General features: G+C 33.8%; 1 protein-coding gene across 1 annotated transcript in view; it reads right to left on the bottom strand.

Annotated features, from left to right (window-relative positions):
* Positions 1 to 3,780: 3,780 nt before the first annotated feature.
* LOC129748899 (Bardet-Biedl syndrome 2 protein homolog) overlaps positions 3,781 to 24,153 on the bottom strand; it is a 30,402-nt gene continuing 10,029 nt past the window's right edge. Inside the window, exons 6-11 of the mRNA XM_055743686.1 lie at positions 23,582 to 24,133; positions 19,895 to 19,998; positions 19,419 to 19,631; positions 19,117 to 19,280; positions 17,913 to 18,061; positions 3,781 to 4,115 (exon numbers count right to left, since the gene is read on the bottom strand). Of these exons, the coding sequence (XP_055599661.1) occupies positions 4,015 to 4,115; positions 17,913 to 18,061; positions 19,117 to 19,280; positions 19,419 to 19,631; positions 19,895 to 19,998; positions 23,582 to 24,133 (1,283 nt within the window). The 3' untranslated portion in view covers positions 3,781 to 4,014. The remainder of the gene's footprint in view (positions 4,116 to 17,912; positions 18,062 to 19,116; positions 19,281 to 19,418; positions 19,632 to 19,894; positions 19,999 to 23,581; positions 24,134 to 24,153) is intronic.

Here is a 24,153-nt window from a genome sequence, read left to right as displayed (position 1 = left end):
ATTCCAAATATGGTTCGCTCGATCAGCTCTCTAGTTAAACTGAAAATTGTAAGGGAGACCTCTACTCCCCCTTTTCATCCACCTCTTTGAAGGAGTGAGGGATACCAAATATTCATAGAAGCATTTCTCGTACCCAAATATCGTTCCGTGCCAAATTTGGTAGCATTTGCTGTTGTAGTTCTTGAGTTATGCAGTAAAAATTGTATGAAACTCCCCTCCTTCTTTCATTTCTCCTCGCTAAAAGAAGGAAGGGTTCTCAAACAATAATTAAAACATGTCACGTTCCCAAAAAACCACCCATGCCATGTTTGGTTCCATTTGCTTGATTAGTTTTAAGTTATGTAAAAAAATATAAAAGAGCCCCCCCCCCCCCTTTGTATGTCCCTACTGGAAAGAGGGAGGTTTCTCAAATAATCATGGAAATATTTTTCGTATCCAAATACCCTCCCATGCCAAATTTGGTTCCATTTGCTGTATTAGTTTTTGAATTATGTAAAAAATATGAAAGAGGCCCCCTCCCCCTTTCTACTAGAAAGAGGGAGTGGTCTCAAATAATCATTGAAATATTTTTCGTATCTAAATACCTTCCTATGCCAAATTTGGTTCCAATATCTTGATTAGTTTTCAAGTTATATGAAAAATTGTAAGGTAGCCCCCTCCCCCCTTCCTATCACACCCCTGAGAGGAGGGAGGGGTACCTTATATTCATAGAAATATTTCTCGTTCTCAAATTCCCCCCATGCCAAATTTGATACCATTTGCTTGATTGGTTGTCGAGTTATGCAAAAAATTGTCATTTGGAGGGGTCTCAAACCATAATAAGAACCTTCCCCTGCCTCCAATACCCACACCTGCCAAGTATCACACAAATCGGTTCAGTAGTTTCCGAGTCTATAGGGAACAGACAGACAGACAGACAGAAATCCATTTTTATATATATAGATAGAAGATAGATAACTTTTTTCCCCCAAGTTCATCAGAAACAATTAAATTGAAATCGAAACAATGGAAACCCAAATGTAACACTTCAAAAAGATTGTACATATCTTATGTTACACGAATAAAATTGATTATTATTATTATTATTATTATTATTATTACTTTTATAAAAGAAAAGATATTTTTTGTATTAATAAAAATTGTGAGGAATTGAGGGTCACCAAACACAAAATGACCTAATAAGAAGCAAAGTTTATGATTTGACCCAAAATTTTTAGTTCGAAATTCATTTATCAATATCAATCAAAGCAATTTTAGGTGAGCAAATAAATAAGATAGTTGTGTATAATGGAATAGTTTCACCTGGCTCGCGAACGTTTTGACAAAATTCCTTATATAGGATGTATATTCGTCTCTATAGCATTCAATATAATTGATAGAATATTGTTCATAACTCTTCATTTGACATAGGAAAACTTCACAGATAGAGAAAACTTATTTTTAACTCATGAATTTGTCAAAAAAAAACATTAAAATACTAGCAGACCTGGTAGACTTCGTCTTACCATGTTGAACTTGACGTCCAATTTTTTTTTTCTTCGATCAACTATGAAAAAGTAATAAATGTCGAGTTGTCAGTCGTCTCATTTTTGTGAACATCTCCATTTTTTTTTCATTTTCCTTCTTTCCGTTTACTCGGAATGTCCCGCTTTTTTCTATCGGAGTCAAATCTAAGAATTTTAACCCAATTCTACGGGTCTTAACATAAATTATCATAAATTACACTACTTTACAGCATTTTTAAACTTAACAAAATGAAGGTTATTTTTAATGTTAAATCGGGCGCTGAATCCGAACATGATATTCAAAAAAATCTCAGTAGAACAATTTGAGAGCTATTCTCCAAATATGAATATTGGGAAAAATAAAAAAAAAAAAAAGTACTTGTACTAAGATTAAAATATCTCGGACTGAATAACAGTGATTTGAATTCCTTTTTTTGCATATTGAAGGTGAATAAATTTTCTATCGATCATTGGAACAAAATTTTTACGTATGACCAACAGTATTGTGGATATTAGTGACCTAATGATACAAAAAAAAAGCTTTTTTTAGAGATGATTTTATTTAAGCGAATGTGTGGAACTCGATGGAAGAATTCGAGATTCAAATTCAAGATTCAGATTCAAGATTCAGATTCAAGATTCTGATTCAACATTCAGATTCAAGATTCAGATTCAAGATTCAGATTCAAGATTCAGATTCAAGATGCAGATTCAAGATGCAGATTCAAGATTCAGGTTCAAGATTCAGATTCAAGATTCAGATTCAAGATTCTGATTCAAGATTCAGATTCAAGATTCAGATTCAAGATTCAGATTCAAGATTCAGATTCAAGATTCAGATTCAAGATTCAAGATTCAAGATTCAGATTCAAGATTCAGATTCAAGATTCAGATTCAAGATTCAGATTCAAGATTCAGATTCAAGATTCAGATTCAAGATTCAGATTCAAGATTCAGATTCAAGATTCAGATTCACGATTCAGATTCAAGATTCAGATTCAAGATTCAGATTCAAGATTCAGATTCAAAATTCAGATTCAAATTCGGATTCAAGATTCAGATTCAAGACTCAGATTCAAGATTCAGATTCAAAATTCAGATTCAAAATTCGGATTCAAGATTCAGATTCAAGATTCAAGATTCAGATTCAAGATGCAGATTCAAGATTTAGATTCAGCTATTTTCATTCCAAAATCTTGTTTTTAGTTTGTTGTTTAGATTTAAAAAAAACTCTTTTAAACTCGATTCAATTCAAATGAAGATAAAGCTAAAAGTACATACCCTTCACAGTAATATTACATGTTTATATTCGACAATGGTTTAAACTCTGAGATTTATCTTTTATCAACCTTGGTTCAAGTTTTCTCAAACAACTCGTTCATTCAAGAGTCTCTTCTCTTGAGTATCTCAATTTTTAATCAGAAGCGCATTGGAAACAAAACGCTACAAACTATCTATCGTTATAGGCTATTTCTATGCACGTGTTCGGTAATTAAGTTCTTTTCAAGTATATTTCTCACCAGCCTGGGAGCGATAAGCTGCATTCGAGAATATTTCGCTTCGTGCTTCTGGTGAATATAAAAATAGTTCGACCGAATACTGCTGCTACATACCGGGGCTTAAACTTTTTATCAGCGGCTGTGTCTGTCATGCAACTTACCAATCAATCGGCTTATCTCTTATCAATAAGAACCCCGCCAGAGTTAAGTGGAAGGTGAAAGAACCTCATACTTTCCAAAGTATGCGGTATTAATCGAAGAATTTTCTGCTGATAACACTACAAACTGGGTTGAGTTTCTGATATCGGGGCAGTGTGTAAACATGAATTTTTTGACAAGCCTCACGCTTTTCAAGGTGTGATAACGTCACAATCTATTGGTTGCTATAGCTATGTATTGGTTTACAAACGTATTGCCAGTGCAGTAGAGCACCGTGGTTTTCATATCGGAGAATTAGATAATTGGTGGCTTTTACGATCTGATAATATAGTAACGAGCGGTGATAATTTGATTTGAATTATGATGAAGTGGCTCGTCCTATCTTAATGCTAGAGCAATTCAGAAGCGCTGTCAGAAGGCTACTTGAACAGAGATAAATTGTTTTGTGATTGTGCCATGGATGCGGGATGGATTTGATGAAAATATAGTTTTTAGAATATGGCAGCAGGAGAAATCCTTAAAACAGCTAAATATTCTAAATTCTTCAAATAGGTTTCAAACAAAAGTTCTACTGGTTTTAAGGCACAATGTAAGTATTTATTCAAATTTGTCTAGTCTCATAAAACAAGATCACATTATCCACTAGTAAACAGCTTTCCGGTTCCCCTTGATGGCGTTTTTTGTACAGACCCCGTCGTCGATTCGTCACCTACGCACATGGAATGAATCAGCTCCGGCTAGCCTGCAGCAGACATACTAGCTACACGGGGAGGGAACTTCATATTTGGGGGCGCCCAGGGCCGATCAACCTTTCATTTATTCTCCATACCTACATATTTAGGTACATACATCTACATCTCGCCGAGCTCAATGATTTTCAGCACAGCTTCAATATTGTTCGATTTCAGTGCATCTTTGAACTTGCTGATCACGGAAGCGGCGAACGTGCCGACTGCAATGAGACATTCAACAATGTATTAAGTTAGGTACCTACTTGAAAATCTATGATTAATAGCAGGTTTGTTTCAACTTTTTGTATTATGCATTTTTTTAGTTAACAACTTTAAGAATAGGGGTATTAATTATAGGTTAGATGAATGATTAGGTAAATGTAGAACAGTAACTTAAAAAACTCGTCTTCTTTCCTTCTTCGTAGTGCCTCAATTTATTCGTATGCAAACATTCTCTCTCATAAAGTATGTTCTCTTTTGATTGATAAGTGCTCGATTAATGCTAAAAATGCTCTTCCCTCTTTCCACCCCCACTACTTGAAGGAGGCAGGCGTTTCTTGTACACATATCCATTTTTTCGTTAACAAAAACGCTCCCATATCAAATTTGGTCTTATTGGATAATGAGAACTTGAGCGATACATCAAAATTATATGGAACTAGCTGACCTGGTGTGCTTGGCTGCACCTTTCAAAAATAAATAAAATTTGTTAAAATTATCTAAGATTTTAGTTTTTTTTTGTAGGTAACATTTTAAATTAAATTTCCCTTAAATGCCCTTTCCTCTTTCCACCCCTACTACTTGAAGGAGGCAGGCGTTTCTTATAATCTTATTTATTTTTTCGTACCCAAAAACCCTCTTATGTCAAATTCGATTCCATCGGATGATAAAATCGGATGATAAAATCCAAATAATATGGAACCCCCTCATTCCCTATCTTTTCTGCAATGCGGAAAGTTTCCTTACAATCTTAGAATCACAACTCGTACCCAAACACCTTCCCATGCCATATTTGATTCCATTTGATTGATAAATTTCTAAGTTATGTATGTATGTATGTATGTATGAAAACCCACCAGTGGCTGATAGGTCTTTCGACCCGAGGCGGTACGGGAAGTCTCGATCGTATATTCAAATATTGTTCAAGCTTAACTCATAAACAATATTTGCAGCACAACCAAGGGGTCCGTTACCACTGGCTTGGGACAGGTTTGACTCATCTCACTCCCTTCCAACTGTTCGAAACAAATGAAAAATTCTGAAAAGGTTCAAAAGTAACCTACTCATTACTCTAAATTTGTCGAGATACTCCGGCTGGCTTGAACCCACAATCCATTGTATATCAGTCTTCCGATCGTTTGATGTCCTGTCCAATCCCCCCACTAAACCCCATATAGAGTTAAGCTATTTTGAACATATGAAAAAAATAATAACACTTTTTACATCTTACCTCTTTTTCATTTGAAAAGGATACTTGTCTTCATACAACAAAATTTTCTGGAAATATTTAAAAGGCATGAACGGGCTAGCCTGGATATATATATAAAAAATCGGGAATAACGATACTCAAAAAATAAAGTTATTAACAGTGAAAAATACACCGATACACCTCAGATGTTTACTTAAATCCAGAAGTTTTTAGTGGATGTGTAGCATTTTCAATTTTACTTTTGGATATTTTATAAATTTTCCAAAATTATTTGATAAATTTGGAAAGTCTGTAATTGTATAAATTTAAAAAATAAATATTTGGCCTATTCGGTGAGCCGAATATTCGGCCTAATATTCAACTATTACTGCTACTATTAAAAAAAAAAATCTGGCTTCCCTAAAGGACATTTCTGAACCTTCGATCTTAGCGATTTATTTACCAACATTTTGAAAACCGTTTTGGCTCTAAAAATGAAGGAAAGACTTTTATTTGCTTTGAAAATCCCCGAAATGATGATAATGCGGTTCATGAGTTTCTGGGTTTTAAAATGAAAATTCTGAATTTTAGAGCTTAGGATTGGGATATTGAAACTCATTAGATAAAAATTTTTAGTCTTATATGTATAAGTTTTTTTTTTCAAATAGATCAAAATTTTAATTTTGCACCAGACACAGATTGAGATGTGAAAATAGAGAATTTACTTTAAGGGGGGGGTAGGGTCTAACATTTTCGAAAAATCGTTTTTTTTATTTTTTTATTTTCTTATTGTAAAACATTTCAAGAATGTTGTGTCAAATTTTCAAGTCAATTGAAGCAAAACTGTAGAAGTTATAGGCCTTTATCTCCTCCTTTGTAATACTGCAAGAAAGCAAGAGCAGAAACTTCAAACGCGTTTTTCTCGAAAGCACATTTTTAAAGTCCGTGGACATCGTCATTTGAAAACTACTTATCCGATTCTTTTCAAATTTGGAACATGTTTTCTAAATATATAATACCAGACCCCAACGTTTTTCTTTTTTGATTTTTTTAATTTGGGGAGATTTTACAGGTGAAAAATGGCGGATTTTTTCGTGAAAAATCGTAGTTTTTACTTCAAACAGCCACAAAAATTTCATAAAAATATTTTTAAGTTAAATAAAAACGTTGGGGTCCAGAAAAACATCTATTAAAAATATTTTGCTCTGATTTTTTAAATTCAGATGATCCTGTGCTGAGATACAGTGTCCACCGCAAATCCTGTTTTCTAAAAGGCATCCTCGAAAATGCTCCGTCACCGGCTCATTTTTCAATCTTTTTCTACGAAAAAATTACTAAATGTTCTTTTAACAATGCTTTCTATAATGCAAAAAATTTGAATACATTTGTTTGAACGATAGCTCCAGAAAAAAATCGTGAAAATGGTGTTTTTTTATACCCGTTAGACCCTACCCCCCCCTTAAGTTTGACATTATAAAAATTTTTAAACTTTTTGATTGATAAATGCTGAAACTATCCATCTGGTTGCTTTTTTTAAAAATAATTTCAATCTAAGCAATCATTGAAAATAATGACAATCTCAAAATATACATTTGCATCATAACGTGGTAATACGAAATTCAACCAATTTTCAATCAGACTCCACTAATTGATAAACTTTCTAACACGACCATCACGCACATTCCTTGGGTCCTCATAGATGTTTACAACAGCCTCATGAACTTCCTTCTCAGACACCCGGCCTGAGTCTCCAAAAAAAAAAACTAATCAAAGGCTCGTGCACGTGTTTGAAAACTTTAGAGCATCAATACTTGTCCAGCTTTTTAATATTGTAGAGAAAATAAAACAACGATAATTAACGTAAACAATTGGAACGCTTTCACCCAGTTGGTAACAAGAACATTTTTCATCCTGACATGTCCGTAAACCATTCCAGATTAGAGAAACTTTTCCACAAAAACTGACAACGCCGAATCACAAATCTTCACTTAAATCATTATACTGAAATAATTTAACTGAATCACTTCAGTTTCACTATAAACAACTCTTTAAAAACTATTATTTTATTAAAAATTTCGCGGACGAAGAAAAAACGCGTGCGGTTCGCGAAAGTCATGGACTACTCCTTCACTTGATAAATTTCTAAGTTATGCCTACAAAATTGTATTAGGGAAGAAATAGAACCATTTCTCGTGCCCTAGTCCTTTTCTATGTGAAATTTGACTCCATTTCTTAGTTAAATTCTCGAGCGTTTTCTATATCCCCAATGGAAGAATAGAGGAGTTTCAAATAATTATATAACTATTTCTCGTATCATATGCTCTCCCATATCAAATTTGGTTCCATTTGCTGTTCTCAAGTTTTGGCAGAAATTGTAAAGGAGTCTCTGAGTCACTGATCACACTGACATGACACTTAGAACATAAATCCGACTCTGGAATAGATATTGCGTACTGCTGGAAAAATTATCCAACAAACGAAATCGAGTGGCCAGTCGGTATGATTAATGGTGGTACAATATATGTACATATCAATAGAAACCGTTATTTGTTTTCAAAAACTCTCCCATAAAAAAAAATCGGTTCCATTTGCTCTAATTGTTCTCGAGATAAGCAATAATAATAGTATGGGAGCCTCACTCCTTCCTTCCTATCTTCCCAATCGAAGAAGGGAGGGATCTCAATTAATCATAGAAATATTTCTCGTACCCAAATACCAACCCACGCCAAATTTGGTTCCATTTACTTAACACTAAACGTACCGGGTCCGGAGGCGGTCAAATGACAATTTTTGAACTTCACGCCTAATATAATTTTTTTTCGCAAATTTTACGGCAGGACTATTTTTATTTTTTAAATGTAAGTTTTTTTTTGTATTTTTTAATTTTTTCTAAGTGTTTGCTCTTCGAATAACTCATGTGGTATACCCATTCATAACGCGATCGGTCAAATGACGACTTACGCCATTTTCGCTAAAACTCTCTTGTTTATCAACCGATTTCTACAAAATTTATAGTTTTGAAAAGCTTATAACGTGGTTCAAATATGTTTCTCAGACAATGTTTAGCTACAATCAATAATTTAAAAGTTATTTAAAGTCCAAGAAATTTTGTATGAAGAAAACATGCTTCAGGGAAATTTCACTTAGTGCCTGAGAAAGCTGAGGTCAGAAGCTATATGTTGCAAATATGGAAAAAATCAAATTTTTTTTAAGATCATGCCCACAAAAAATGTAAAAAAGTTATATAAAACTCTTACTTTGAAATCAATCCTTCCTGTTACAGTCGAAAAATTTTAAAAAGCGAAATGGAATGTTGACGTAATTTTTCACATTTTGACATCTTCAGATTTTTGAAATACGAATTACAAAATTTATGACGAATTTTCGAAGGTAGCTGTTTTTCGAACTTTTTATCAATTTGGATTTTCTGAGATTTCGAGTACGTTAACGTAAGGTTTAGGCAATAAAGCTATACTTATGCAAAAGAAAGCACATTTCATACCGGTTCTAGTGATGTAACTGCATTGGCGGTGCAATACTTGATAAAAATATGATAAATAAAACAGTGAAGTAGTTTCTGAATTTTCTGAGTTTTACTTTCAGAAATATATCTATATTTATATAAAGCAATTTCTGTAGGTTTGTTTGTTTGTTTGTTTGTTTGTTTGTTTGTTTGTTTGTTTGTTTGTTTGTTTGTTTGTTTGTTTGTTTGTTTGTTTGTTTGTTTGTTTGTTTGTTTGTTTGTTTGTTTGTTTGTTTGTTTGTTTGTTTGTTTGTTTGTTTGTTTGTTTGTTTGTTTGTTTGTTTGTTTGTTTGTTTGTTTGTTTGTTTGTTTGTTTGTTTGTTTGTTTGTTTGTTTGTTTGTTTGTTTGTTTGTTTGTTTGTTTGTTTTTCCACTATATGCTCAGCCGTCTTAAGAGCTAGAGAACTGAAATTTGGCATGGATACTCAATGATGAAAAAAGTGTTTAGAACTTCGGTTGACTCCTTCTGAAGGGGGTCATCCATACAAGACAAATATTGTTTTCGTGTTATTGACGTTATTTTTCGTCGGATTGTGATGCAAATTTGCACATAGGGGATAAGAAATCGATTTCAGGTATTGAATTTTGGATCAGGGGTCGGCAAAAGAGGTCGTCCATATTAACTTTTCAATATTTTCGTGATATGGACGTTAGTGTACATCGGATTTAGATGAAAATTTGCGCTTGGATGTTTTAAAGGACAGGCAATCGATTGCTGGTATCAAATTTTGTGTAAGGGGCCAGCCAAAGGGGTCGTCCGTATTCACTGTTCGCTATTATTGCTATATTGACGTTATTTTATATCGGATTCAGATCAAAATTGGTACACAAGAATTTTTAATGACGTGCAAACGATTTCATGTATCAAACCTGTATCTAAGGGACCGGAAAAAGGGGTCATCCATATAACCTTTTAAATTTTTTTGTGATATCGGATTGAGGTGAAAATTTTTACACAGGAATTATTAAGGACGAACAATCGATTCCAACTATCCAATTTTCGGTCAGGAGTCGTCCAAAGGGGTCGTCCATCATATTAACTATTCACTGTTTTTCTGTGATATTGACGTTATTGAATCCATTGAATAGATTGGTTTGAAAATTTTCACACGGGAGTTTTGAGGAAAAGGCAATAAATTTCAGAAATCAAAGTTCGTAAAAGTGGCCACCGACCTGCAATCATCGATTCGAAATTTATACACGGGGGTTGGGATGGTCAATTGATTTCTGATTTCAATATTTGTATCAAAGGACAAAAAAAGGAGGTCTTCCATATTAACAGTTAAATTTGTTTTTGCAACAATTAGGGTAAGTGTTCCTAATGTGGCATGTGTACCTAATGTTAACATACTGTTCGATTTTGCCTGTTTTTGACGTTATTTTTCACTTATCACAATTATCAAAAAAAATTATAATGTGAAGGATCAGGTGAACTTTCATTTTACAAACAAATTAGCTAATTCACAAGATTTTTCGTAAAATCCGGATTGTTTCCAAGTATGTCCAAATTGAATGGAATTGTTAGCAAATTTCTTAAAAAACACCTGTTTAGAAATAGATGATTAAAGCTGAATTTGTCAACCGAATTTTTTGAAATTTTTTGTCGGATTGATTTTTATCATGATTTAAGTAATAAGTATGTTAGAACGATCTTTTTTTCGTGTAAAAACTAAAAAAAGCATATGCCCACAATTAGGAACACTATTTTCAATGTGTTCCTAATTATGGACATAGTCAAAGTTTTCCAAACAATATCAAAGTCATAGAATGTATTTGATTGATTGAATTGTGTTTTAACTTAACTTTCAACGATCTGTTAAAATAAACTGTTTTGAGCAAACAAAACATCATTGTTTTTACTTCAGTATATCTCAAAGCTTAAAATGTTGAAAAAATATTTTCGCCAGGTTGTAAGGAACGCACCTTTCGCGACAGAGAAGGAAACCATCAAGTTACAGAGAGCTTTTTAACGAGAACAGAATCGAAAGGAAAAATTTAAAAAAACCTCAATAAAATACGTTGTATACCGTCTTTTGGGGAATCATGCAACACTTTTCAACTTCAATTGCTTCTTAAACCCTAATGTCCACTGATAATCCTACCGTTTGTACATCAAAAGTTTTAAGGTTAATGGGACATCAAATTAACGTAGTCAGAAAAATAATTGGTTTTACCAGTTATTTTTAAATTTACATAACATGCGATTTTCACCCTACTAAGAAAAAGGGGTATTTAAGTTGCAAACCTTTGTTCTTAATGAAAAATCAAACAAAAAATTTTGAAAAGTTTTTGACGTATTTGTGATGTCGTTACGCATAAAGCACGATCTGCAGTTATTTAAGATTTTGTTAGAATTAAAGTTTATATTTTTTCTTTAAAGAATGCAGAAGGGTGCTGATACATATAGGGATAAATTAAGCTTGCCAGATTGCCCGGTTTTATCCGGGTTTGCCCGGATATTTGATGCAAAATTTCGATAAAGTCCGGTCCGGCCCGGTTGCCCGGATATCGTGAAAAAAGTCCGGATATTGCCCGGATTTTTTCACAATTTTCACAAAGAAACCAAAAAAAATCAAAGTTTTTGTGTAAGTTTCAGCAAAATCGATTAACGGTATGGAAATTTTCAACGGTTGTTTCAAACAATTTCGCTGATTTACTTTTATAAACCTTTAAATATTTAAATGTTCCAAAAGGTTTTTGGAAGTCTGCTATTACATTAATAAAATATTAATTTTAATTTTTTTTTGCATTGCTTCTTTGCTTTTATGTATAAATACACCTAAATTTTGCCCGGTTTTTGCCTGGATTTTGGATTTGAAAAATTTAAATCCATGCCCGGATTTTGCCAGGTTTTTTTGAAAAAATGCCCGGAATTGCTAGGCCCGGATGGGAGTGGAAAAAATTCTGGCAACCTTAGGATAAATAATACTACAAAAATTTTACATCATATTCTAGCATATGGAAACAAGATTTAAACTGTGAATCATTGATTTGCATGTCGATGCATTTTAGCCCAGACTGGTAACGGAATTTTAAAAATATTTATTTTAAAAATTAAATGATTGTCCAAAAAATATTCATACACCAACAGTGTTGATGTAGGATAATAGGTTCCATATAAAGTTTGTAGGTAATATCACTAAGTCAATCCGTCCCATTGTGTAAAGTTTTCTACGGCATCAAAAATGTAAAAATTTCGATGTTTCGAATTTTCTATAAGATTCAAAAACTTCATAAAACTCTCTCACGATGTGAGAAATTATGGCATCATCGATTTTTTTTTATCATTAAATGATAATTTTAATCAATTATATTAAAATAAAAGTTAAATAAGTGTTGTGGTACACAAATGTTGCATCGAACCATGGTGTAGCATGATGCTCTATTTGACTGTACTTATTTGTATCCATTACAATGAATTTTCTACTTTTTGAAATATAATAATGTATCCATTCGAAAAGGTAAAGTTTGAATTTAAATGAGCTCAATATTCACTATTTTCTTCAAAACTAGCGTAAAGGAATATTGTGTAGGATTTAAATAGTTCTTATTTCCCTATTTATATTCCAAAAATGTTGTTATATTTATAAAAATGTGAGTTTTAAGATTTTTCTTTTTAAGTATTAAAAAAACAGACCCATATGCAAAATCAGGAACAAAAAGTGTAATATTTGGGTACGCGGATACATTTTTCCTCATATGTTAACATTAGGAACACCCATATGTTAACATTAGGAACAATTAGTGCCATATTAGGAACATCGACACACTTTATAAAACATAATATTTTTCGAAAATTAAGGTTTGAAATGATTATTTCAAACCAAAAAAGAGTTCAGAAAAAAAATTTGGATATAGTTACCAAAAAATTGTATATCTAAGTATTAAAGATTCGGCGCAATAATATCAAATCTTAAAACCTCTGACAAAATATAGCGAAATTAGGCTCATTTACCCTACGTGAGTTTGTATCGCATCAGGACGAAAATTCATATAGTTACGGGAGGTTTTAGGCACAGTAAATTGGTTCCTGATTTCAAATTTAGTGTCAAACAACAGAAAAAGTGATCGAACATATAACGTGTTCCACATTTTTTCAATGATTGCTCAACAATGCATTCGGAAATGCGTCTTGAAAATGCCTGACAATTGACAATTATTCAAACTGTTCATGACATATTCTAAATTGAAAGCGAAACGGAGTTCGTATGGGATCAGTTAGTCTATATATATAAAAAGCAATTTCTGTGGGTTTGTTTGTTTATTTGTCCTCTATAGGCTCAGCCGTCTTAAGAGATAGAGAGCTGAAATTTGACATGGATACTCATTTGAACCAGGAACGATGGAAAATGTTTTCAGAATTTCGGTTGACCCCTTTTGAAGGGGGTCGTCGGAAGCACCCTGATAGGCGATTGATGGACATGCGTATAGCATGGGTAAAGACCGCGAACTGAATGGCGTGGTGTATGATAGCGGCTGTTACCGAGAGCCCGGAGCAAGATTGCCGGCGGTGGTTGTCATAATATGTTCATCTCACTTTACACTATTTTAGCATTGCCCACACTATATAAGCAAGGCCCACACAGTACCCAAATACCATCCCATGCCAAATTTGGTTTCATTTGCTAAATAAGATTTAAAGTTATGTAAAAAATTATAAAAAAGGCCCCTCCTCCCTTTCTATCTCCCTACTGGAAGGAGGAAGGGGTCTCAAATAATCAAAGAAATATTTTTCGTATCCAAATACCCTCCCATGCCAACTTTGGTACCATTTGCTTGATCGGTTCTCGAGTTATGCAAACATTTGTCTTTTGTTTGGGGTCAAATCGTAATAGGAACCTTCCCCGGCCTCCAATACCCCAACCTGCAAAGTTTTACGTAATGAAAATTTAAAATGAAAATAAAAAATGATTCAAAATCAAATTACAAAATAAATCATCGCTATACAATGAGAGATGCAGCTGAAGTTTTGCATTCCAAAAATAACATGAACTAATTTTAAGAGAAGAAGAACTTTTATGTTTTTAAAAGCTTCATTGATATGAATTCCCCACCCTCTCCCAATCCAATGCAGGATTGGAAAATGTTACACGTCACATTTGACTCCATTTTATTGATAAGGGGCATACATAAATTACGTAACGCTCCTAGGGGGGGGGGGAGGGAGTAAGCTCAAGCGTTACTAATTGTGACATAGGGGAGGGGGGGAGGTAAGCTCATCGTTACGTAACGACTTCTTCCTTAAAAAAATTAGTATACTTCATCGCAGCTATTTTGATGTCAAGCAATTTTCGCAGAATGAAAAACAAACCACAAAAGGCTTAAAATTTGTAAGCTTCAACATGATTGAAACTGGTTTGTAACCATTCCGCTTTAAAGATTCTGAGATAGACTCATAAAAAAGTGTATTGCATATAGGTAAAATAACCGTTAGAAAACCTTATATTAGGTACATTTACCCCCAAGAACTCAACTCAACCTTAAAACGGAATTTTTACTATTTTTTCTCAATTGATTTAAAAATACAATTTTGATTATTTTGACGAATATTACTAAGTGGAGTATATTTTGCATAACAAGTTATGCTCCTTCATCAAAATAAATTAAACAAGGTAGATCTTCAGTGAACAATCACAGATCAACTCGTAATAGGACAATCAATTTATTTTATCAGAGAGCTATCATCAATGAGTACTAAGTAGCAATTTTGATGGATATAAATTTTGTTTTGAAGAACGATAAAAAAAAATTTATGTTAAAATTTATTTTTTGATTTTCAAATATAAGTATTCAAAAAAATGAGAAGAGAATTTTCATAGGGGGGTACGTCGAAGCGTTACGATTTGTGACATACGGGGGGGAGGGGGTAAAAAAAGTGCATATTTTGCGTTACGTAATTTATGGATGCCGCCTAAGAGTTTTCGAGTTATGTCAAATAAAATATGAATAAAACCTGCCTCTTTCTACTCGACTCCGCCTTGAAAAGGGATAGTCTCAAATTATTCATACGCAAACAACGTATCTTATATAATATTTGTCCCATTCCCCACTGCTGGAATGAACTTGGGGTCTCTTATAATCCCACCCATTTCGTACCCAAAAACCCTCTCATCTCATCCCATTGGTTGATAAGTTTAAAGCTTAACAACAAAATTTATATGAAACCCCTTCTTTCACACTGCCCTTACCCTCTTCACACTGCAATGCGTATCGGATCTATAACAATCATAGAAACATATCTCGTACTCAAATACCTTAAAACGCCATACCTACTTGATTCCATTTGCTAGTTTCGTCAACACAAATTGAAAATTATGCAAACAAATTGTATTGGGCCATCCTCTCCTCTTCCTATGTTTCTACTAACTGGAAAAAGGGTGGTATCTCAAATAATCATAGAACCATATCAAAATAATTTTCCATATAAATTTTTGTTCATTTGTTAGATAAATTCAAGGGTAGTGCAGAAAAAAAATGTATGGAAGCCCTCCTCCTCCCTTCCTATATCGTCAATCCAATGCTCCTACTGCAAAAATGGAATGGTTTCAAATAATTAGGGGAGAGTGGGGTAACGTGGGCCATGGGGAAACGTGGGCCACTTCAAATATCTCAGCTGTGTGTTAAGATAAAAATCCAACTGTCATTGTCGTCGCTTTGCGTAAGCATGTTTTTCTATATGTTGTTGACTTATGTACGTATCATATGCTTCTTTTATGAAACTAGCCTAGAAAAATGTACTTACATAATTAAACAAGCACCCGAAAAATTGCATCCGTGCGAGACCTCAAGTACATAACAAAAATATGCTCATACGCTTATGATCTTGGTTTTGTCATGTTCTTTCACGTGGAAAAGGAATTTTTGATGAAACATAAATAAATAGGTCACACAAACGCAACCAATTTCCAAATCATTTCTTGTGGGGAATCGTGGGCCACATTTTGTGGGGTATCTTGGGCCACCTATATTTTGGTGTTTTTATACACGTTCAGAACTCAAAATACGTTATTACTAGTTGTAAAGTTTTCTTATGCCAAATGAATAATTATGAAAAATGTTTTGTCCATGTTTTCTAATGCGATAGAGACGAACAAAAATCTTATATATGGAATTTTGCCGAAACGTTCGCGAGCCAGGTTTCAGGATCTATTCGATTATACACAACACTCTTTTTAGTTTCCTCATCTGAAATCGCTTTAAAATAACTAAATGAATTATGAAATTTCAGTTTTGGGTCAACTCATAAACTTTGCACGTTATCTAGTCAATTTGGATTTGGTCGTCCACGTTTCCCTACAGTTTTTTCAAAATAAAAAAAAAACTTTTTTTAAAACAGTCAAAACTTGGGAAAGTAATGTATTTAAAAAATAACAAAAAATGCCTTATGATACCTCAAAAATATAGAAAACCTTTCCATTTATTTTTTTCATTTTATCTTTTCTAATAAAGAAGTTATGAAACAAAGAAAAAAAGTGGCCCATGATACCCCACTCTCCCCTACTAAAAAATTTCTATTGAAATACCATCACATTCCTAATTTGGTTTCATTCGCTTGGTTATTTGGTTAGTTGAGTTATGCAAACGCATGTTAGAGAGTCCCATTTACCTACTCTTCCTAACTCTCCATTGGATGGAGGGGTGAATACTTTTTATTTATTGGAACATTTCTTGTGCTCAAATACCCTTTGATGCCAAATTTGGTTTAATTTGCACGTTGAATTTTCAAGTTATGCGATATTTGTATGGAAGCACCCTTTCCACATTATATCTCCCCGCTAAAGAAAGGAGGGGCCTCCATTTTTCATTTAATCATATCTGGAATTCTAAAACCCTCCCATGAGAAATTGGGTTCCATTTGCTAGATAAGTTTTCAAGTTATGTAGAACAATTGTATGGAAGCTCTCACCTCCCCCCCCCCCCCCCTCCTTTCCATCCTCTCCGCTGGAAGAAGGGTGGTGTCTTAAATAACTATAGAAACTTTTCTCGTATTCAAATACCCTAAAATGCCAAATTTGATTTCATTTGCTTGATTAGTTCTCGATTTATGTAAAAAATTGTAAGAGAGGCATCCTCTCCCCTTCTTATCTCCCCACTGGAGAAAAGGAGGGGTCTCAAACCATCATAGAAACATTCCTCGGACCAAAATACAATCCCATGCTAAATTTGGATCCATTTGCATGGTCAGTTCTTGAGTTATGAAGATTAAATACTTTTATTTGAGAGACCCCCTTCCAGTGAGAGGGAGGGGCCCAAAACTATTACAGGAACTTTCTCCGGCCTAAGAAGCCTCCATCTGCCAAGTTTCACGCAAATCGGTGCAGCAGTTTTCGAGTCTATAGGGAACAGACAGACATGCTGAAATTCATATAGATCAAACAAATATAAACTGATAAAAAATATATTGCATTTTTTCGATAAACTGTAAAATTGGACGAATCGGTACAGTTTTCCTGAACATCATTCGGACGAGCGTAGACCCGAATAACCCGGGTGGTTAAAAGGTCTCAAATAAATAATAATAATAATAATTCGGACGAGCAGCTGGCCTGATAATTTCCACAAACCATCTGATCCATAGCTACCCAGAAGTTAACAATTGAATCATTAATTTGTGAATTCAATTCCTAAAACAAACTAACCATCTGGGGCAAACCGATGGATGGCCCTGACATTTTAAGTAGGTACTGCCCCTTAAGCTATAACGGTTAAATAAAACTCTCAACGAGAATGAACTTCGAAATGAAAAAAAAATGTATCTAATAAAAAAAATTAACAATGACAAACATTATTACCACACTCAGCATCATGAATTATTCAACTCGAGTATGATTCGATTTGGTACAAGCCACCAATAGCAGACCAGCTACATAAGCCGGTTGCTCATCGTCGTTGGTTTATTTTGGCTTAGAGATGAATTAATGTTTTTCTAAGGAACGTTGCGGTTGAGATTGAAATCAAAAAGGGTAGCAAAAATTTAATGAGAATGGGTAAAACTGACACCGGCAACTCCAAACCGTCATCTTCGCATCTCTTCTAATGTTTATTATAGTTGCTAAAGTAGATTTGGGACCCATTTTTCATACTGACCTCGCAGCTTCGATGCACTGTAGAGTATGTTGTGGATACGCTTGAGTGCCAGCTGGACCTCGCCGGTGTTGACCAGCCGTATTTTGTAGTTCTTCACCAGATCTTCGTTGGTGTTCATCATCTCGTTGTGGTATTTGATGACGTCGTCGCTGTTTTGCAAATAGAAAACACTTGTTAATGTGCACACGAAACGAGCAACGGACACGTTCGGCTATATAGTTAGTTTGCTTAGCTGGATGGCTTATCGATGATTTGCCGTTTCAAATGAGGGACGGGCTTTAAGTGCTTTTGGGTAACGGATTCTTTGCAGTGAAGCAGAGAAAAAAGGCAAACAAAAATATCGGAACAAAGATTTTCACTGTTAACAACTTTAGTAGGTGTTTGAAATAAAAATAAATCCATTAGCTTTATAAGCTTTTATAATATATGCTGGCAAACTGGGAAAACTGAGAATACATGGAAAATCTTTGGAATTTCCGGAGAACTTGGAAAAATTTCAGCACATGACCGGGAAATATGTCATGTTTTAAAATTTGATTTGAAATTTAAAAAGTATTCAAATATATTAAATACATTTAAATTATGTAAAATATTTCATTCATCTTATTTTCCTTATTCAAACAGTTAGTTCAACGTTATCTTACTCACGATTTTATACATGTTCAAAAAGTTTCATTACTTGTTTATTACTTATCAAAGCATATCGACTGATCTTTATTGAATTGAATTGAAGACTAATTCATCCAGTTTAAAAAAAAATCTTCTTTTTGGTATTTAATTTTTATTTAGATATCTAGAGGGATTTCAACCAACACGATCATTCTTTCTCTTAACTACAACCTCTGTAAACTGATAACGTGTTAAAAGACGTTAAGGTATTATTCAAATGTTTATACTATTTAAGAGGTTTCGGTTAACAGTTGTTAGAAATTGAAGGCTTTTCATAAAAAAAATTGATCAGTCCTGTTTTTAGATTCAGAAAACATTTTAATACATATTCAAACCGGGAAAATCTTCATTATTACCCGGGCAAACTTGAAAACTAAAAATCACTTGCAAGCTTTAATATTGTATAAATCCCAATTTACAAACTGAAGATCTGGTTTGGGCTTTCTCCTCAGTAAATCACTACTAAAAGTTGGATTAAGCCCAACTGATTTGTAGCTGTATCATAAAAAATGGAAAGTTCGTCTGACAATCTTACCCATTGTAGTAGCGGGCGTCTTCGGCTCGAATGAGATGACTCTTGATTTGATTGACATTATCTATAATCTCGGAATTGATTTGCTTCTCCGTTTCTTGCAGGCCCTGCAGTTTGCTGAACAGCTCTTTAATTTCATCGGTCACCATTGGGAAACATGCAGTGGACTGCAGCGGCATAAAAAAACGGAATTTAATGGATACAGCACACCAAGCTCATCATCGTCGGCGTCTTCGCCATTCGAGGTCCTTGCCAGAGAATTAAAACCGGTCAGCTCCCATAAAGGGACAATAATCTATACTCACATTCATATTTTCCACATTCAGAAACTGCACCAGCGACTGAATGAGGTCACCGGCCAGCCCAATGTCTTCGGTGTAGAAACGAGTTTTGCCATCGTTGTTGAAGTGTAGGCACACGTTTTTGCCGGTGCGCAGACTGATTAAGTTCAACTTCAACTCCGTTGCGTCAGAGTCCGATGATGTCATGTATTCGATGTCCGACGGTAGCAGGAAGTTCTGTTTTTGTTTTTATTTCCGAAGGCAAACCCCGAAAAGTAGAACCCAAAAGAGAGAATCGTTAAAAAACTTTAAAGTGCCTCACGGAAACAACAAAACCATGTACAACAGACAGTGGAGCAATAAAATCAAACAAAATAATGGCTAAATGGTAGCTGTTTTGGAAAAGTTCTGAGTCAGAAATCAAACCTGCTCGAACAATAAATGGGCGAAAGAAACCCGTTAAGTAGGGCATCAATAAACATACTCAAGCTGATCTTTACCTGATTGATCCAAATACAGATGCGCTTCAGACGCTCAGAGATCCTGAAATCGACATAGCTGTTGCCAAATGTTTCCTTTTCGTCGACGAGGTTGTTTATGTAGGCTAGAATTTGTATGTAAAATATGTATAATTAGAAAAAAAAAAACCAAAACCATCATCTTGTTATAAGATCATCAATTCAAAGGGTAGAACCGCAAAGTGCTAATTTCTTATTTAATTGGACGCCAAAATGCCGTTGAAATATATGTAGATAAAAGAGTTTCATCCGATCGATCAGCTTCGATGCCAAAACATCAAGATGGATGATAGGGAAATTATCACGTCAATGTTAATTACCAAATTATTGGACCATCTGTCAAGCATTCGCTAAGGAATTTATCTATGAAAGAACTAAACTATGTGATATTCACAAAGTTTGACGAAGAAGTATACAGGCCCGTGCGAAGGACTCGTCCATGCTAACGACCCCCCACCCCCCCCCCCCCCCCCATGGGGTTTGAAATTGAAATTTAGCTCGAAATACCAAAATACACAGTAAATAAGGCACGGTGCACAATGGGGAAAAAGTGTACAAACCGCGAAGAAATTCAATATCTTTCGTCCTATACATGAACCAAATCTATGAAAATATACTTTTCTTATGTGAAAATTTCCGGAGAATCAGTTGGAGATAGTTTCAAATGCAGCACAAGCTTACGAACGGAGATATAGTGCCTTTTTAACCCCTAGTTCCCCTATATTTGGTAAACATTCTAGAAAAACACTGATTTGAACTAGAGAATTATGAACGAAAGCAGACCAATCGTATGTCATTTTTTCTGACGAATCGAATGAAGACTGTTTGAGCCACCGCACGTTTCAGAAAATGGAGTTATGGCTGTTTTTACACTCAAGTCCGAACAAGCTTTTTTCTGAAATAATTGAAAAATATAGGGGAATTATATTTTTCAATTATTTCAGAAAAAAGCTTGTTCGGACTTGAAAATTGTGAACCAAATGGGTTGTATCTAGTGTGTTTTTTCCGAGAAATCGAATGAAGGCTATTTGAGCCACCGCTACTCCATTTTCTGAAACGTGCGGTGGCTCAAACAGCCTTCATTCGATTCCTCAGAAAAAATTACATACGATAGATCTGTTTTTGTTTCGGAATGTTTACAAAATATAGGAGAACTAGGAGTTAAAAAGGCACTATATCTCCGTTCGTAAGCTTGTGCGGCGTTTGAAACTAGGTCTAATCGATTCTCCGGAAATTTTCATAAAAGAAAAGTATATTCTCATAGATTTGGTTCATGTGTGACGAAAGATATTGAATTTCTTCGCGGTTTGTACACTTTTTTCCACATTGTGCGGTGGTTTCGTAGAAGGACTTAAAGAAAAAAACCTGTCACGCAAAATTTTGCATAGGCTGGAAAGTAGAGCTTTTTCCGATTCATTTCCACCAAAAGTTAAAATATTTGGTCAGTGACACTCATAGAAAATATTTTTTTGAAATTTTGAAATTCGAAAAAATTAAAAATATATATATTTCAGGTATTTTACAGTTTCAGTGGTGCTAATTCTTTAATTTTAACTTTCAATGGTACTGGTTGACTCAACATTAAAAATCAGCTGGCAAATCTTGTAAGCAGTCTTGGAGGGTTGAATTATCTGAAATCATAAAAATTATCTGAATCTAAATATGAATCTATAAATGACTTCATTTGAATCCATTCTCTTTTGATTTTCTGATTGTGAAAACATTGGTGAAATTATTAATAAACTATTTTAAAGATCACCTGATACTTGAAACCACTTTAACTTTTTTGTGATAACGCTTATCGTGATGCGATCTGGAGTTCAAACGTTTGTCATAATTTAAGCTTTAGGAAAACTATGATAATCAAATAATAATTGCGTCAACATTGCGCATTAAAGTTAAGCTTTGAAGTTGCTACTTTGAATCATTTTTCGAACTTTTCTTCGACAAAAGCTAAAAACAAAGTTATTCTTATTGAACATTTGATTTCGATTATGATTCAGATTAGATTTAGATTTAGATTATGATTTCAAAACTCAAAAATTTACACTTGAAAAACAAAGACAAACTCATAAAAAAATGTTCAAAGTTTTTCTATATTTTGACATAAAATTCGGTAAATTTATTCAAAAAAAAATATTTCAAATGCAATTTATTTAATACATCTTTAAAAGTTCGTTCAAAATCTATTATTTTACAAAATTGGGAATAAAGAACCAATAGAAAACTTTAATAAGTTTTTTCAAAGAAGTCAAAATAACTTAAGGTGTTGGTTAAAAAAACTTTATTTATTTATTTTTATCGGAAAAGTGCAACATTTTCTAAAATAATGTAGACAACACCCCCCCCCCCCCCTTAACTCCTACAACCGACGCAAATAAAGATGAATGAACAAATCTATAAGTTCATTCCAGAATATTATGTAGGCATTTTTTGAAGGAATTCTCTCGATAATTTTTTCTAGAATTTTTATAACATACAATCACAAATTACAAAAATTCTATTAAAATCATCTTACAGAGTTTTAATTATTAAAAAAAAAAGTTTAGGTCTGTTTAAAAAGTTCTGTACCGTAAACCGGGGATCACTTTTTTCAATATTTTTCGATTATTTTTTCTTTTAAGGGGAATGTGACATGTTTCTTTTTTTTTTTAAATCAGTACTGGACCCCAATGAAAGTAAAACATGGTTGCAGAAATTTATTAGACCACTTTGAATTTGATTAAAAATTGATTTCGTCTCTGTTTTGAATTTGATGCTTTGGGGTTACATTGATCAGTCTCTATTTTGACGGTTTTAACGAGTTTTCTCGATCATAAAGGAAACATAACACCTTCATAATATTTACAAATGCTAGTTTTTAAATTTTATCTTGCTTTTTAACGTTTTCTTTAAAAAAACATTTATAATTGAAAAAAGTACTATTATGTTGAATACTTTTAGGGGCAACAATTAAAACAATCGCTAAATAGCATGAGTTTAAAAATATAAATAAAATTTTACCTTAACACATTCCTCTAGGCCCACTCACTATTTCCATTTTCATTTTTTCTTCAAAGTTAACCATTTGATAGGATTTCCACCCATTTGTCCAATACGGGCTTACTCTTGGAATATGTCCTTTTTTTTTAATATCAAAAATTTATCTCTAAAAGACTATAAAAGTAGCACTATACATATACTATAACTATACATATACAAAGAAAAAAAGTAGTTCTTTCACATTCAACAACCCGTTTGCTTCTATATGCTTTTTGGTTTCATCAGGATAGCTGTTTGTTTGCAAGCCTTGGAAAAAGTAGATATTTTAAGATTTTGAAATTACTATTTTACTCACAGAAAAAAAATCAAATTCATACCAAACTATAGACTGAGTTATTGATGATAATGTGCAAAAATTTATGGTTGGTCAAACCCCGGTGATCAAAGTTACCCCGTTTTACGGTAGCTAAATTTGACAAAAAAAAAGACTTCCAGTAATTCAATGACGTATAGTTTGTAGAAATCAGTTCAGTAGTTTTTAACATAATATGTTATAAGTAGCTTGTTCTGGGGTTCCCACATTTTTACTGAACATGAGCCTTAGTGTGACCAAAGCACAAATTAGGTCTTTAACTGTTAATATTCTACACTTTCCGTCACTTTGATACATATGCAAATATTACTTACATATGCTTTTGGGCGATCCCGTGAGATTACGCGGTATCGTGTACATTGCGAATTTCGGCAACTGTCTGGTAAGCTCGAAAACATGAAACTGAACACTAGTTGGATAGCCCACAAACGCTTTGATGTGAATGTCCTGGGCGTTGTCTTTCAAAGTTTTCAACGGGATCAGTATCCTGGACACATCCTTAGTCAGATGAGCTATCAATGTTTCCTCCTTGAAAAGCTGATCGGCAAAGATGAGCACTGCTCTTATGGTTGTCGAGTTATTGGTGGAAACCGTGATGTCAATATTCATATCTGAGCTATCATAGCTGGTTGAAATTCCTATCTGTAGCCGTGTGTTCGAAGGGATCACTCCCACATTATCCGGAACACTTTGGACCAGCTGGGAATCGTTACTGGACAGCAGTTCTTTGTTGAATTTAATATTATTTTCATAATGTTTCAGCTCCAGTAAAAGTTTCTGTTTCTGTGCCAAGAGACCGTTCATTTCTTCGTCCGCCAAATTATGCAAATTCATCAGATTCACACTAGGCGTTGTATATCCTCGAACTGAAAAATAACATAAATTG

Source organism: Uranotaenia lowii, chromosome 2 (genome assembly GCF_029784155.1).
Source record: "Uranotaenia lowii strain MFRU-FL chromosome 2, ASM2978415v1, whole genome shotgun sequence".
Lineage (NCBI taxonomy): Eukaryota > Metazoa > Arthropoda > Insecta > Diptera > Culicidae > Uranotaenia > Uranotaenia lowii.
This window is presented reverse-complemented; position numbering and strand designations above follow the sequence as displayed.